The following is a 16,612-nucleotide window of genomic DNA, read 5'->3' as shown; positions in this document are numbered from 1 at the left end:
CAGTACAATAAAAATACCATTCTTAGAAATATCTTAAAGCCATTTTATATTTTCATTAAAATTATTAAAGTAATTTTATATTCGTTTTCAACTGATTTTATTCGCCGAATCACGTTAAACCAAACACAAACAGCTCTGAAATGTTGATGCAACTATTAAAACTAAGTGACTGGCCGTTTAGTGGTGCTCGGCGTGCTCCTTAGCCTGGGACTCGGCCCATGCCTTCTTGTTTCCCTCCGAGTTGGCTGCAAGGTGGCAAAATAAAGCTTAGCACAATGATTAAATAATAGATATTCCGGAAAAAACCCACCCAATTTGCTGATCTTGTAGAACACGGGAACGCAGGCGACGGCCGCAATGAAGTAGTAGCGCCAGATCCACTGGTTCTTCACGTAGTGCTTGATGGGGAACTGGGCAATCTTTGCCGAGAATGTGTACGGGTAGCGCATGGGGCGCCCAGCGGGCTTCTCAGCTGCAGCTTTGTCGGCCATGGTAGTTGAAGATTTGGATGCTGCGGAAATCAGATCGATGGATTTTCAATTTATGCAAAAATTATGTAATTTTCAGCAGCGGCAGCCGAACGTACGTACCTCACAAAAAGACAGCTATGGGAATGCCAACTTGTTTGGGGTAGCGAGCACTAAAAATGGCTTTGCCTATCGAAATAGTTATCGGTGGCAGTATTTTTATTATTTTTTGATATAATTTTATAACAAAATCTTTGGTACCACTGGGCTCAATATCAGCTGGTAGACTTTTTGCCATCGTGAGCAAACTTTTGACGCTAATATAAAATATAACACAAATTGTAAGGTAAATGGGTGAATATATTTAAAACTGTGATTAATTCGAGCTCTAAATAAGCTGACAAAAACTCCTAAAGCTGCGCCTGGACGCTATTCCCGCTGCTACTGAAGTTTGAGCCTGCCACCTTTCACGCGTCCTTACTTTCATTAACAAATAGCCTTTCTCTATTATTAAGCTTTCTTTTGCAATGGTTGTAGCCAGCGAACAGGTGCTACAGGTATCTAGCTAAACACATACTTGTATACAATTAACTTTTGTTCGATTTTCCCGAGTACCGAAATTAAGACTTTGGTTTTGCATGGCTGTTGATTTCATGCATAATTGGTTATATTCTCGATAGATTACTGAACCTTTAAGCTCCTTAAAACCTCAACTAATTCCACTATTTCATCCCCACAGACTGACACTCAGGGCGCGAAGACAAAGCAGAAGAAGCAAAGGCAACGCAATCGACCTCGAAACAAACGAAATCGCCACGAAGACCACAATCTAAACTACACACCAGGAACCGAAAGCGCAGCCATCGATTCTGCAAGTGCAATGCCGGGCGATAAGAGGGAAAAAACGGATGCAGTGGTTTCGGAGAAAACGCGGGAGCAGATAATGGCCGAGCGGGAGGCCAAGAAGCTGGCCAAACAGGCTAAGAAACAGAAGAACCCCACCGCGGCTGCTCCTGCCGTCCCGGCCACCACAATCATCACGGAAGTAGAGCAAACCACCATAACTACCAAGCTGACGACAACCACCACAACTACGGCGAAGGAGAAGTTGGAGTTATTAGAAAAGAAGGCGGATTCGGCCCCTCAAAAAACAGCCCCAGTCCCCGTGGAGAACGGCAAGCAAGCGCAGGCGACGGAAGAGAGGACCCGAGAGCAGATCAAGGCCGAAAGGGAGGCCAAGAAAGCGGCCAAAAAGGCAGGCAAAACGACGGGAGATAAGGTTGAGTCCGCCACCCAGCAGTTATCGAACCTAAAGGTGTCAGAAAAGGCTCCAGCAGCAGCTGCACAGCCTCCCACCTCCAACGAAACAGATCAGGTGGCATTTCACTTCACTATCCTCTTGATCCTGAAATTAATTGGGTTTCTCTCCCACAGAAAAAACCAGCACTCACAAAGGCAGAACGCCGGGCCATCCAGGAAGCCCAGCGTGCAGCCAAGGCCCAGGGACAGGCCAAGAAACCGCAGCCTGGTGGCAAGGCGCCCGCTGCTGCTCTGCCCAGCAAGGAACTTAAACGGGAGAGCTCGTCTCCAGCCAAAGCAGCGACAAGTAGCTCGCCCAGCAAAGCTTCAGCAGCCGGAGTTCCGCAGGGAGAGTGCCGGGTCAGGCTCTTCAATCACCTGGTTTGCGCCAAGGGAGACAGCCAATTCATCAACGATCCCCTCGTGCATCCGAGCATAGCTCGATTGGGTGTCCAATACGCCAAGAGAACGGTTGTGGGCTCAAATGCGCGCTGCATCGCTTTTCTTCATGCGTTGAGACAAGTGGTCCATGACTTTGAGACGCCACCGAAGAAGGAGTTTGGACGAAGCTTAGATGCGGCTGTAAAGCATCACGTGGATCATCTGCACAAGTGCCGACCTCTGGCCGTGTCCGTCTCCAATGCCTACAAGCAGTTTAAGAACCAGCTCACCCAACTGCCTGCGGATATGCCCGAAACAGAGGTGAGTTCTGGAGAAAAGCTCCTTCTATATATTCCTAATAATACATATTTAAATTCCTTTCTCAGCTAAAGGAACTTCTTGACCACTTCATTGACACATACATCGAGAATCAAATAGGCAAAGCAGCTCAAGCGATTAGCGGCTTCCTCCAAGAAAAGATCACGGATGGCGACGTCCTTCTCACCTTTGCCTGTTCTTCCCTTATCCAGTTCATCTGTGAGGAGGCCAAGCGGCGACAGGTATCCTTCCGCGTCATTGTCGTCGATTCCCGTCCCGGCTGCGAGGGCCAGGAGATGCTGCGCCGGCTGCATGCCTACGGTATCCCTTGCACCTATGTTCTCATCAATGCAGTGGGCTATGTAATGGCAGAGGCCACCAAGGTGCTGCTGGGAGCCCATGCCTTGCTAGCCAACGGCTATGTGATGGCCCGGACGGGCACTGCTCAGGTGGCACTAGTGGCCAATGCCAACAATGTCCCAGTGCTGGTCTGCTGTGAGACGCACAAGTTTAGTGAGCGCTTCCAGACGGACGCCATCGTGTACAATGAGCTGAGCGATCCCAACCAGCTGGTGCGTGGCGATAAGTGTCAGCTGATCAATTGGGCGACCAAGGGCAAGCTGATGCCACTCAACCTCAACTACGATATAACTCCACCGGAACTGGTGAATGCCGTGGTCACCGAGGTGGCCATCCTGCCTTGCACCAGTGTTCCTGTTATTCTTCGCATCAAGCCGGACATTGGCTACTAGCTGCAGGAGGAGAATTGTTGAATAAATAATTTTTATTACACTTTTGATCAAATCGATAAACAAGTTTGCGGGTGTCCTTATCGCGTCTCGCCGGTTAATGCTAGTGGAATATATATGTATTAGTTAGTTGGTGCCGCCCAATGTCTGTACATCTTGGCTCAGGAATATCTTTGGGAAAGGATCTCTTGATGAAGAGCGGATCCCTTTCTCGTACTTGGCCCTCACTTGTATTTTACATTCATAATTTGCACTCGATTGTACTTGTTTTCTTGCTTGGGGATGTGTGTGCTTCGGGGAGTAGCTCTAAATTCTAACAACAAAATACAGTTTTGTGCTCGACTTATAGACTAGGACCGTTCCATGGAAGCGGATTGTTGGGGTCTACTTGGGGAAAGGGATATCCATTTGCAACAACTTGAATGAGAGCTTCTATAAGCAGCTACAGGCTACAAATGCAACAATAAATACATACAATACAATATAATTTAATAGAGTTTCCATTTCCAATCACTGAATGCCTTCCCTTACTACGGACTTTGCTTTTGCATCTGCATTTGCCGGAAGCAGCCGCGGCACACGGGCACCGCCTTGCCACTGTCGTGTCCGGGCAGAGCCACGTTCTTGTCTATGCAGCGCTCGCAGAAGATGTCCCCGCAGCGCCAGCAATGTGTCTGTCGGAGGTTTGGGTTAGAATGGATTACAAGGCAAGGTTCCAAGGTTGTTACCTTTTTCGTAAACTGATCGAAGGGTGTGGAGCAGGAGCAGGTGGTGACATTACGCATGGGCTTCCAGTCCACTGCCACAGAATTGATCTCTTCAGGCAAGGTTTGCGGCGGACTGGCTTGCTCGGCATTCAGCGACAGGTTGGCAAAGGACATGTTGCTGGCCTTCAGCGGATGATCGTCATCGGCAGCCGAAAGCTCGCTCAGCTTTTTGTCATAATTGTATCTGGTAGGGAATATACATATATTATACTGCGTATGTTTCGATCTAGGAGTAGATTACTTACTTGTTATCATTGATCTCTGCGCTGGCCGGCTCCTTGGTAACCTTAGCGGTGGTGCTGGTGGCATCTTGCAGCTTCTTAGCCGACTTTGAGATGTAGTTCTTAAAGCTGGCGATGCGCTTGGTCAGATGCTGCACGTGATCCTCCAAGGAATTGCAGTGCTCCTTACTATCGAGCAGCAGATCACCCAGCGGTTCTCGGGGATGGATGCCACTCTCAAAACGACTGTACATTCCTCGCCAGAATCTATAAAAATAAAAACAAAAGCTTAAAGCATGTCTAAAGGCACCTGAAGTTATACATACTTAATGCACTGCGGGGCCAGGTTGGCCTTGATGGACTCATCCACATTGGGCTTGTACAGCGGATTGATATACTCGTTCAGGTGGTTGGCCATGAAGCCCCAGAGGGAGAATGTGCGTTCCGCCAGCTTCAAGTCCAGGCGATCCTTCTCACAGTTACCAACAAAGGTCCCGAACTGACAGGAATGTACATGGTCGTGCAGGATAAGCAGGAAGCGTTCGTTAAACTCGAATGACTCGCTGCGCTGCGACATCAGCTGCCAGGTGCAGTCCAGGAACTGAGTAAAAATCGGTGAAACCTCCCGTGCATCCGTCTGAATGTGACCACAACGCTCGCTAAACTTGTGCCCGAAGGCCAGCCAGTCCTTCTCGATTAGCGCCTGGAAGCCCTTGATAGTCCGGTAGTAGGGATTCAGCATTAGCTGGGCCAGCGAGCACACCTGGGCGGTGCGGTCCCAGCCATCGGAGCAATGCACCACCACGGATACTCCCTTGTCCACAGCGTTGGCAATGAAGCTGTGAAGGGAGAGGAGAAAATGTAGGAAGATAGGGAGTAAATACCTCACCCTTCCCTCGCTTGTTTGCTCACCTCGACGTGTCCAATATGGAGCGTATGTGCTTCAGCCAGCCGGATGACTCGAGGGCATTCAGAAATGCGCTCATCGTCGGCGACTTCTGTTCGCAGGCCTCCAGCACTTTCTGCAAGCTGGCGCGTTGCACGTGGATGTTCTCGATGCCAAGGAAATGGAACTTGATGTTTTCGTAGAAGGCCTCGTTCTCGTATCCCTTGCCGGCAGCTCTGTTGGCCATCGCATTTATCTGTGAACCGAAACCGAGTGTAATAGGATTTATTTACATATGCTAGGCATTCGGAGGAACTCACCCGCGGTCTCGTGTCCACCACGTACATGTAGTCTGTGTTTGGATTTGTCTTACGTATGGCCTCCAGCATTTGCTCATCCTCCAGACAACGGGCACTGAAGCCGGACAGGGGTTGACTGCACCGGCAAATGGAGGCCTAAATGGATAAGTTAATGTCATTAGAGAGAGTCCTTTGATAGTTTCCCAAAGATATTAAAGGATTTATGTGAATATTCACCTTGTTGTTGTGCAGATACGTGAGCGCTGGCAGGCGACCCTTCGAACGAAATCGTGAGCTGCTGATGAGCATTAATGTTGTGGCCTCCTTGGGCACGTAAATCTGACGAGGATAGGTGTCGCACAGCTCGTACTTCTCGTTCATGGAGCACAGCGTCCAGTTCTCGTTGGGCACCAACATATGCTTGAACTCGGCCTCCAGCTTAAAGAAGTCCCAGCCGGCGTTCTTGGGGAAATCATCCTTGGCCGGTTGGTAATTGAAGCAATATAATTTGTTGATGGACACTGAGACCCCCGGGAAATAATTTCATTATTTGCATGATTTTCTTGGACTCTGATGTGGACCCTTACCCGGTTGGAAGAGCTTCAGAAGCGAGGTGTATACATCGTGGCACTCAGAGTCCTTGGGTATGACGAATGTCACCGACAAGAAGGTCTTGCAACGGATGAGCAGGGGCGATCCTGTGGTGCTCAATGGAAGCTTTTCAATGCTGGCCACGTGCATGTGAAGGATCTGAAGGGTATAAGGGGGTAAGGTGTAATAGGTCTCAAAAAGTACCCCTAAGTGAAAACTAGGGTTTGAATCCTCTGTTTTTCCAAAGTACCAATAAGAATAATATATTATAGATATCTAAAAGTGAATTATATAGCCAGGAAGAAGCCATTCTAGAAGCCATACTTGGGAAAATCAAACTCATACGATAGTTAATACCAATCATACAAGCTTATACTGCCTGTTACTTTCCTCAAAAAATATTGCTAATGGCCCTGACTTCGTCCAGGGTTGCTATTATGCAACTGCTTGTCCAAAAAAAGGAAAAAAAGCACTGAAAACCTCAATGTAACTCTACTTACTTCCCCCCGCCTTTTGGGGGAGACCGACTACGTGCCTGGCCAGGAACTGCTTTCGCCACTAAATAATTGATGCGCCCCAGTGGCGGGCAGTAAAAAAAGGAAACAGCAGCGGGGTAAGGGAGCCAGGGGAAGCGGGACAAGGCAGCTGCCGGATTATGAGGAACTAAAAGCAGGCAATTTTCAATGGCAAAGAAAATCGATATCTCCGTCGCTGCTCTCCTTAAATGCCAGGCCACTCTTCTGGACTCGGTTTCAAGTTTTAATTAACCACTTAGTGAGTGGGCGACTCGTCCGGGATAGTGCGGGGGCTTCCCCTGGGGCCACTTGTGGCACTTGTGTTCGCCAACTTGCACCAGGAGCAGCGTCGGTGGCGACGAGTGCATAATTAATACAATTTTTGGCTTGGCAATTAAAATGCGATGCATGCGTGATTTTGGTACAGGAACAAAAATATTACGTATACGCAGGGAGGGAAATTTTCAGATGGAATAATTAAGCACATTTAGTGATGTGGGCATTTCCTGCAGTGAAAACGAGCAAACATCAAAGGATACTACTACTGCTAGCTAACTTGGCGCTGAGCCATTGTCCTTTTGACATATAGCAGCAAGGAGAACCCCTCAGCTAACAAATCGCGTTGCCCGGGACAATGCCGAGGCGCTAAGCTGAAACAGCTTTTGCTAGTTCCCTCCTCCTCCTCCTTCCTCTTCTGGCATTGCATTAAAAGAGTTTCCCCCGGTTGAAACAAGAAAATATGCTGCTGTTTGGCTGTGCAATTAATACACACAATGGCTGAGCAAATCCCATTTCTGCTTGTGCGTGCGAATGGGGCGTATACGCAACACGCTTATGCAAACTTTCTTTTCTGCGTCGAAGAATGCAATTTGCTGAATTAAATTCCTTTGTTAAACAGGCAGAACTTAAAGCAACCGAAACAAGTTGCAGAAACTTGTTGGAAATGAAACTTTTCCGCGGCACGACACTCATCCTAAGCATAAGCCTTGGCGGAAATGCAGTGGATCTTAGGCCGTGCCAGTTGGGGTTTTTCTTTTTGTAAACATTTTGACAGCTGCGAGGAGGTGTGTTATGCACCGAAAAAACCCATTTAAGCACGTACCCAGAGCCAGAGCCTACTAAGGTGACTCACTAAACTGTTTGTTGTTTTTCTCATTTCTTTTCTTTTTTTAAGGCGAAGCAAATAATCATTCAGCACTCTGGCTCAAACTGAAAAAGTTCTTCTCGCACACACAATGCCAGCGTTTTTAGTTGAAGAAATTGATGATGTCATCATTCACTTACCCAGGTCTCCTTGTTGCTGTCGGGCTCCACGAAAATCAAATGGGTGGCGGTCAGATATAGGGTACCCACCGTGGGATTCTTGGTGTTGTAGCGATCTATCATCCGCACGTTTTCCACCTGTAAAGAGAGGAGAGAAAAATCGGTTACACTTTGATTTAAATTCCTCTGTTTTTTGGCCCGCTGAATTTCTGGTGCTTTGTTTCAGCTGCCGCTGCTGCTGCTGCTGCTCCGCACTGACGTCAGTGGAGTCCACATAGTTATCCCCAGTCCAAGGATTTGGACAAACTGCATTGAGACCAAGAGGACGAAAGGAAAGTTTTTCAATCAACTTTTCAGCGAATCCTCAGAAGTTTATCAAACATTCATCAGGAACTCGGGATATGTAGGTTTACTTTAAAGCATCAAATAAATATGGACATCCTCGCTGCCCTTTTGCGGTTAGTTGGTATTCAGCCATTAAATAAAGCCTCCGGGCAGCCAGCAGCCGACACATTAATTCCTTTGATGGTCCTTCAGGTCCTGCTTCCTCCTTCTACTCCCATCCCAGCTCATCCCTTTTTGTTCTTTTGCCTCCCGGGAGGAGGTCAGTTTTTATTGCCCTGGAGGCTTACATATTGCATGTCCCGGGAGCTGTTCATCATCGGACTAATTTCCTTTCATGTCATTCAGATTGAGGCCTTTGTTTGAGCCGGGTCCATGTTGGATAGATAAGGTTAGTTAATTGTCTGATTTAGTCAGTGGGAGTTCATTACTCTCGCCCGGCGGGGCGGACAATTCAATTTAACATGTAAAATATTTAGAGGCTTCACGGCCGGATGATTGGCTCAGAGATACTCGTGTAGCAACATTAGGAGGTTTTATAATCACTCCATGGGGTATTGCATTTATAGGGTAATGTTATTAATCATTGATTACAATTTTATTTTCTCCTCTCTCTCAGGGTATTCTAATTTCAGTCAGAAGTTTACAACGCATCATTGATCAACATCAACAGTCGAGTCGAATATATGATCAGGAAGTATCAATGAACATTAAGCAACTATGAGCACTAAGTAACTCTGAACAGTGAGTATCTATGACCAGTAAGTATCTATGAGGAGTAAGTAACTCTGAACACTAATAAACAATGACTTGCACTTTTGTAACACAACACTTTACTTTGACTTGGCTGGCAGAAGGCACTTCGTTCCGGGGATGTTTGAACCAGTTGAGAATCATATGTACAGAGAGAAATTTGTTTTGGAGCAAATTTAAAAGCAAGCTATTGAAATGAAACTATGCAGTTGTTCTTCTATATAATTTTACTAGTATATAAATCGGACCATGGCGAATCGGTGGACTATATATATACATATATATAGCTGCCATAGGAACAATCGGACGATTTATAGATCTATAGTCAGTAATCAACTATGATCAATAATTACCTATGAGCAGTAAGTAACTCTGAACAGTGAGTATCTATGGGCAGTAAGTAACTCTGAACAGTGAGTATCTATGGGCAGTAAGTAACTCTGAACAGTGAGTATCTATGGCCAGTAATTAACTATGATCAGTAATTAACAATTACCAGTAAGTAACTCTGAACAGTGAGTGACCAGTAAGTATCTATGAGGAGTAAGTAACTCTGAACACTAATAAACAATGACTTGCACTTTTGTAACACAAAATTTTACTTTGACTTGGCTGGCAGAAGGCACTTCGTTCCGGGGATGTTTGAACCAGTTGAGAATCATATGTACAGAGAGAAATTTGTTTTGGAGCAAATTTAAAAGCAAGCTATTGAAATGAAACTATGCAGTTGTTCTTCTATATAATTTTACTAGTATATAAATCGGACCATGGCGAATCGGTGGACTATATATATACATATATATAGCTGCCATAGGAACAATCGGACGATTTATAGATCTATAGTCAGTAATCAACTATGATCAATAATTACCTATGAGCAGTAAGTAACTCTGAACAGTGAGTATCTATGGGCAGTAAGTAACTCTGAACAGTGAGTACCTATGGCCAGTAATTAACTATGATCAGTAATTAACAATGACCAGTAAGTAACTCTGACGGTGAGTGACCAGTAAGTATCTATGAGGAGTAAGTAACTTTGAACACTAATAAACAATGACTTGCACTTTTGTAACACAAAATTTTACTTTGACTTGGCTGGCAGAAGGCACTTCGTTCCGGGGATGTTTGAACCAGTTGAGAATCATATGTACAGAGAGAGATTTGTTTTGGAGCAAATTTAAAAGCAAGCTATTGAAATGAAACTATGCAGTTGTTCTTCTATATAATTTTACTAGTATATAAATCGGAGCATGGAGAATCGGTGGACTATATATATACATATATATAGCTGCCATAGGAACAATCGGACGATTTATAGATCTATAGTCAGTAATCCTGTGATCAATAATTACCTATGAGCAGTAAGTAACTCTGAACAGTGAGTATCTATGGGCAGTAAGTAACTCTGAACAGTGAGTATCTATGGGCAGTAAGTAACTCTGAACAGTGAGTATCTATGGCCAGTAATTAACTATGATCAGTAATTAACAATTACCAGTAAGTAACTCTGAACAGTGAGTGACCAGTAAGTATCTATGAGGAGTAAGTAACTCTGAACACTAATAAACAATGACTTGCACTTTTGTAACACAAAATTTTACTTTGACTTGGCTGGCAGAAGGCACTTCGTTCCGGGGATGTTTGAACCAGTTGAGAATCATATGTACAGAGAGAAATTTGTTTTAGAGCAAATTTAAAAGCAAGCTATTGAAATGAAACTATGCAGTTGTTCTTCTATATAATTTTACTAGTATATAAATCGGAGCATGGAGAATCGGTGGACTATATATATACATATATATAGCTGCCATAGGAACAATCGGACGATTTATAGATCTATAGTCAGTAATCCTGTGATCAATAATTACCTATGAGCAGTAAGTAACTCTGAACAGTGAGTATCTATGGGCAGTAAGTAACTCTGAACAGTGAGTATCTATGGGCAGTAAGTAACTCTGAACAGTGAGTATCTATGGCCAGTAATTAACTATGATCAGTAATTAACAATTACCAGTAAGTAACTCTGAACAGTGAGTGACCAGTAAGTATCTATGAGGAGTAAGTAACTCTGAACACTAATAAACAATGACTTGCACTTTTGTAACACAAAATTTTACTTTGACTTGGCTGGCAGAAGGCACTTCGTTCCGGGGATGTTTGAACCAGTTGAGAATCATATGTACAGAGAGAAATTTGTTTTGGAGCAAATTTAAAAGCAAGCTATTGAAATGAAACTATGCAGTTGTTCTTCTATATAATTTTACTAGTATATAAATCGGAGCATGGAGAATCGGTGGACTATATATATACATATATATAGCTGCCATAGGAACAATCGGACGATTTATAGATCTATAGTCAGTAATCCTGTGATCAATAATTACCTATGAGCAGTAAGTAACTCTGAACAGTGAGTATCTATGGGCAGTAAGTAACTCTGAACAGTGAGTATCTATGGCCAGTAAGTAACTCTGAACAGTGAGTATCTATGGCCAGTAATTAACTATGATCAGTAATTAACAATGACCAGTAAGTAACTCTGAACAGTGAGTGACCAGTAAGTATCTATGAGGAGTAAGTAACTCTGAACACTAATAAACAATGACTTGCACTTTTGTAACACAAAATTTTACTTTGACTTGGCTGGCAGAAGGCACTTCGTTCCGGGGATGTTTGAACCAGTTGAGAATCATATGTACAGAGAGAAATTTGTTTTGGAGCAAATTTAAAAGCAAGCTATTGAAATGAAACTATGCAGTTGTTCTTCTATATAATTTTACTAGTATATAAATCGGACCATGGCGAATTGGTGGACTATATATATACATATATATAGCTGCCATAGGAACAATCGGACGATTTATATATCTATAGTCAGTAATCACCTATGATCAATAATTACCTATGAGCAGTAACTCTGAACAGTGAGTATCTATGGGCAGTAAGTAACTCTGAACAGTGAGTGACCAGTAAGTATCTATGAGGAGTAAGTAACTCTGAACACTAATAAACAATGACTTGCACTTTTGTAACACAAAATTTTACTTTGACTTGGCTGGCAGAAGGCACTTCGTTCCGGGGATGTTTGAACCAGTTGAGAATCATATGTACAGAGAGAAATTTGTTTTGGAGCAAATTTAAAAGCAAGCTATTGAAATGAAACTATGCAGTTGTTCTTCTATATAATTTTACTAGTATATAAATCGGACCATGGCGAATCGGTGGACTATATATATACATATATATAGCTGCCATAGGAACAATCGGACGATTTATAGATCTATAGTCAGTAATCAACTATGATCAATAATTACCTATGAGCAGTAAGTAACTCTGAACAGTGAGTATCTATGGGCAGTAAGTAACTCTGAACAGTGAGTATCTATGGCCAGTAAGTAACTCTGAACAGTGAGTATCTATGGCCAGTAATTAACTATGATCAGTAATTAACAATGACCAGTAAGTAACTCTGAACAGTGAGTGACCAGTAAGTATCTATGAGGAGTAAGTAACTCTGAACACTAATAAACAATGACTTGCACTTTTGTAACACAAAATTTTACTTTGACTTGGCTGGCAGAAGGCACTTCGTTCCGGGGATGTTTGAACCAGTTGAGAATCATATGTACAGAGAGAAATTTGTTTTGGAGCAAATTTAAAAGCAAGCTATTGAAATGAAACTATGCAGTTGTTCTTCTATATAATTTTACTAGTATATAAATCGGACCATGGCGAATTGGTGGACTATATATATACATATATATAGCTGCCATAGGAACAATCGGACGATTTATATATCTATAGTCAGTAATCACCTATGATCAATAATTACCTATGAGCAGTAACTCTGAACAGTGAGTATCTATGGGCAGTAAGTAACTCTGAACAGTGAGTGACCAGTAAGTATCTATGAGGAGTAAGTAACTCTGAACACAAATAAACAATGACTTGCACTTTTGTAACACAACACTTTACTTTGACTTGGCTGGCAGAAGGCACTTCGTTCCGGGGATGTTTGAACCAGTTGAGAATCATATGTACAGAGAGAAGTTTGTTTTGGAGCAAATTTAAAAGCAAGCTATTGAAATGAAACTATGCAGTTGTTTTTCTATATAATTTTACTAGTATGTAAATCGGAGCATGGAGAATCGGTGGACTATATATATACATATATATAGCTGCCATAGGAACAATCGGACGATTTATAGATCTAAAGTCAGTAATCAACTATGATCAATAATTACCTATGAGCAGTAAGTAACTCTGAACAGTGAGTATCTATGGGCAGTAAGTAACTCTGAACAGTGAGTGACCAGTAAGTATCTATGAGGAGTAAGTAACTCTGAACACTAATAAACAATGACTTGCACTTTTGTAACACAACACTTTACTTTGACTTGGCTGGCAGAAGGCACTTCGTTCCGGGGATGTTTGAACCAGTTGAGAATCATATGTACAGAGAGAGATTTGTTTTGGAGCAAATTTAAAAGCAAGCTATTGAAATGAAACTATGCAGTTGTTCTTCTATATAATTTTACTAGTATATAAATCGGAGCATGGAGAATCGGTGGACTTTATATATAGCTGCCATAGGAACAATCGGATAGTCAGTAATCAACTATGATCAATAATTACCTATGAGCAGTAAGTAACTCCGAACAGTGAGTATCTAAGGGCAGTAAGTAACTCTGAACAGTGAGTATCTATGGCCAGTAAGTAACTCTGAACAGTGAGTATCTATGGCCAGTAATTAACTATGATCAGTAATTAACAATGACCAGTAAGTAACTCTGAACAGTGAGTGACCAGTAAGTATCTATGAGGAGTAAGTAACTCTGAACACTAATAAACAATGACTTGCACTTTTGTAACACAACACTTTACTTTGACTTGGCTGGCAGAAGGCACTTCGTTCCGGGGATGTTTGAACCAGTTGAGAATCATATGTACAGAGAGAAATTTGTTTTGGAGCAAATTTAAAAGCAAGCTATTGAAATGAAACTATGCAGTTGTTCTTCTATATAATTTTACTAGTATGTAAATCGGAGCATGGAGAATCGGTGGACTATATATATACATATATATAGCTGCCAAAGGACTGATCGGAAAAAAAACTTTTACAATGTTACATTGTCAATGTTTAAATATCCCATAACTAAGCCAAAAAAATGAAACAAGTAATCCTATATATTCCATTCTTGCTAAACGAATTCGAAACAATGAAGAAATGTGTGCCGACATCCATAAATCGAACATAGAATTGGAAACACACGCCGGCTGCCATTAAACCTGAAACAACACAACTGCAAATAGAGGAGGGTTAATTAAACCCAGACCCCGGGAGACCTTGACAGATGTCAGCCTGTTGCCACCACGGTGGCGACAACACTAGATGAACGAGTGCAATTTGCTCCAACCGGGAGGCAGCAATTCTATCTCTGACTTTGATTGAAAACCCATTACATCCCGGACTCTAGTGTCCTGCTGACAATGCAACAATTCAACAATTTGTACGTGCTTGTGGCAGGGAGTGACGCACAAGGCGCCTCGGATGCAGTTCAGGATGTATATAGTCCAACTGCACAGTCCCTCCAAACCAAGTGACCCAAATAGTTGGGGAACTTATTTGGGAAGGGCGGCCGGTCCCCGAACATATTGCCCGAGCGTCCGCCCGCCCCGTTGGTGATTTGCATATTTTCCGGCCACTAGCCGGTGGCAATGCGTAAAACGGAAAATTAGTTGGATTTCTCTCTGTACATCGTGGAGATTTGCATAGAAATGGGCCGCAAGGCAGTTACCTTCTTGAGCACACTGTTGCCATTGTAGAAGACGGGCGCCTCGTTGAACTCCTCCTCGATCCAGGATACGACTTTGTCGGACACGAAGGGCGGCACGGGCACACCCCATAGCCGCTTATTTCCGTCCGGCGGCTCCTCCGTCTCCGGCGAGATGTTGTCGAAGCTCAGGCGCAGCGCTGAGGTGGGGGACAGTTGGCGCTCGATCTCGTTGAACTTGTTCATGAAACGGGTGAAGTCCATTGTGCAAGAGCCAGCCGGATTTTATTGATTTTAGGACAGTAACAAAAACAATAATAACAGGAGGAGGGCGCTCGCAAATCAAACGGAATGAATTTGCTCTGGGTGGGCGGTAATAACTCTTGAGACTTTCACTTTTCGCCTGCCGCACGAACGGCAAAACTCGAAATGTACACTGCAAATCGCTGTGCGATTTTCTATTGGCTTTCTTTGTGTGCGAGTGTGTGTGTGTGTGAGTGCCTTTGGGAGAAAGCGAAAGCAGCGAAGTGCTCCCGTCGAGCGTTGAAAGTTAACTCAGCTGCCTGCGAGCAAGGCGCGCGCTTAAAAGCGTGCTACGATTTGTGTTGGGGAAATTCGCCAATAAGGGAAATGCTCTCTTTGAAATGGGAAATTTTAAGACTACATTTGCATACCCTGCAAGGGTTATATGTTTTGTTCAATGAAAGGTAAGGGAAAGTTTGAAAATGTTGTTTGTATAGTTTAGGAAATATTTAATATAAGACTAGAAAATAAATGTCATGCTCAAAAACAAGTCTATTGTTAGTTCACTAACCAAATTTAACTTTGTTGCATTTTTAGTTAAAATAAAAAAAAACTGATTTGAATGCTAATTTATTTTGAGAGATACTAAAGTCCGTTAAATGTTTTCCTAAAAATATATATAGCCCTAGAAAACCAACTTTGTAATGAAAATTTAACACCTATTGACTTTTAATCAATCGCAATTTCTGTAATTAAATTTCAGTGATTAGATTATTACCGATTACACACCCTGTGGAATATTTTTCCCTGGAATTGTACCGTTTAATCCAAATATTTGCATATTCTTAGCTTATGAATGAGCCTTCGAAGGCCAAGATTGGGAACGTCCCCCACGGATGCTGAGGGTATTATTTTCGAGAAGTTACATTTTCACGGTTAAAAATTGGCCCCTCAAATTGCGCCTGTGTGGGATGTTGTGGATGTGGATTCATTGGAGAGAGGTCACCACCGCCTATTTACTTTCTATGCGCATGTTTTACGGTCATATATTAATAGATATGAAATTGTTTCTTGTTGCTTTCTGGGAAACGCTTCCCACGCTGCGGGAGGAGGGCGTGGAACCGCCAGCCGGTCGCTCCTTCCGCCCAGCACAGGTCAACACCTGACCGCTCGTCTTCGCCATCGATTTTCAAGCAATCTAGGTGGATGACTCACAACCCTTTTGGGGCATCCAGGTGCTCCCCACATAACAACCATGACTGCACTTAACCCTATCGCACAATTTGGCATTGATTAAGCTGGGAACTAACCTTGGCGAGCTTTATTTCGTCCATTGTTTACGTTCTGATTGGGTTTTCCTGTTGCCTGCGATGAAGACCGCGCGGTGAGGAATCACAATCCGGCTTTTGTTGACACCGGTTTTAGAAGCACACGCGACGAGAGCTTTGGTATAATGGTTTAATTGTCGATGCACTTTTCTATTTAATTTGCATTTTTGATAAATAATAATAATTCTGCCATTTGGTGTGACCGTGCTTGGACCGTTAAAATATACCATGGAACTGTCCACTCCGCACATGGCAGTTAATATTGGAAATATACCACAAATAAGAGTGGCCAGATTCATTTGTTTAACTATCATTAACTTAAATTGCCAATGTAACGGTTATATCAAAGCTTTTTGCTGGGTTCGCTGGAATACACTGAAAAATATATATTATTAAATTGAATATTACATTAGAAA

General features: G+C 43.1%; 3 protein-coding genes across 7 annotated transcripts; 1 reads left to right on the top strand and 2 right to left on the bottom strand.

Moving 5' to 3' along the window:
- Positions 1 to 73: 73 nt before the first annotated feature.
- On the bottom strand, positions 74 to 504 carry roh (reduction of Rh1). The gene is made up of 2 exons (XM_020945583.2): positions 311 to 504; positions 74 to 245 (listed from the first exon to the last, which is right to left on the bottom strand). Exons 1-2 carry the CDS (start codon positions 489 to 491, stop codon positions 178 to 180), a joined length of 249 nt encoding a protein of 82 aa, XP_020801242.1. The 5' UTR covers positions 492 to 504; the 3' UTR covers positions 74 to 177.
- On the top strand, positions 447 to 3,269 carry eIF2Bdelta (eukaryotic translation initiation factor 2B subunit delta). 3 transcript variants are annotated; one of them, XM_086837806.1, is made up of 4 exons: positions 447 to 582; positions 1,207 to 1,842; positions 1,902 to 2,468; positions 2,534 to 3,269. In XM_086837806.1, exons 1-4 carry the CDS (start codon positions 448 to 450, stop codon positions 3,215 to 3,217), a joined length of 2,022 nt encoding a protein of 673 aa, XP_086693932.1. In that variant the 5' UTR covers position 447; the 3' UTR covers positions 3,218 to 3,269. The 3 variants fall into 3 exon arrangements, with proteins under 3 accessions (XP_086693932.1, XP_020801241.2, XP_086693933.1); XM_020945582.2 differs by having other exon boundaries at positions 509 to 1,024; XM_086837807.1 differs by lacking the exon at positions 447 to 582 and adding an exon at positions 675 to 813.
- Positions 3,232 to 16,475, bottom strand: Mtmr6 (Myotubularin related protein 6). 3 transcript variants are annotated; one of them, XM_020945581.2, is made up of 10 exons: positions 16,179 to 16,475; positions 7,778 to 7,894; positions 5,975 to 6,137; positions 5,625 to 5,908; positions 5,409 to 5,543; positions 5,115 to 5,344; positions 4,529 to 5,041; positions 4,227 to 4,469; positions 3,943 to 4,165; positions 3,232 to 3,888 (listed from the first exon to the last, which is right to left on the bottom strand). In XM_020945581.2, the coding sequence occupies exons 1-10, from the start codon at positions 16,200 to 16,202 to the stop codon at positions 3,745 to 3,747; spliced, it is 2,076 nt and encodes a 691-aa protein (XP_020801240.1). In that variant the 5' UTR covers positions 16,203 to 16,475; the 3' UTR covers positions 3,232 to 3,744. The 3 variants fall into 3 exon arrangements, with proteins under 3 accessions (XP_020801240.1, XP_020801239.1, XP_086693931.1); XM_020945580.2 differs by lacking the exon at positions 16,179 to 16,475 and adding an exon at positions 14,650 to 15,650; XM_086837805.1 differs by lacking the exon at positions 16,179 to 16,475 and adding an exon at positions 9,205 to 9,229.
- Positions 16,476 to 16,612: the final 137 nt, after the last annotated feature.

Source organism: Drosophila serrata, unplaced genomic scaffold (genome assembly GCF_035046125.1).
Source record: "Drosophila serrata isolate PLE 108 unplaced genomic scaffold, ASM3504612v1 contig_334, whole genome shotgun sequence".
NCBI lineage: Eukaryota > Metazoa > Arthropoda > Insecta > Diptera > Drosophilidae > Drosophila > Drosophila serrata.
This window is presented reverse-complemented; position numbering and strand designations above follow the sequence as displayed.

Coding starts and splice junctions, on each gene's coding strand:
- roh (XM_020945583.2), bottom strand. CDS start 491: ATGGCCGACAAAGCTGCAGCTGAGAAGCCCGCTGGGCGCCCCATGCGC. Junction 246..310: donor CTACAAGATCAGCAAATTGG/GTGGGTTTTTTC, acceptor GCCACCTTGCAG/CCAACTCGGAGGGAAACAAG.
- Mtmr6 (XM_020945580.2), bottom strand. CDS start 14,889: ATGGACTTCACCCGTTTCATGAACAAGTTCAACGAGATCGAGCGCCAA. Junction 5,345..5,408: donor TGGTGGACACGAGACCGCGG/GTGAGTTCCTCC, acceptor TTCGGTTCACAG/ATAAATGCGATGGCCAACAG. Junction 5,042..5,114: donor TCCATATTGGACACGTCGAG/GTGAGCAAACAA, acceptor CTCCCTTCACAG/CTTCATTGCCAACGCTGTGG.
- eIF2Bdelta (XM_086837806.1), top strand. CDS start 448: ATGGGGCGCCCAGCGGGCTTCTCAGCTGCAGCTTTGTCGGCCATGGTA. Junction 1,843..1,901: donor CCTCCAACGAAACAGATCAG/GTGGCATTTCAC, acceptor TCTCTCCCACAG/AAAAAACCAGCACTCACAAA. Junction 2,469..2,533: donor CGGATATGCCCGAAACAGAG/GTGAGTTCTGGA, acceptor TTCCTTTCTCAG/CTAAAGGAACTTCTTGACCA.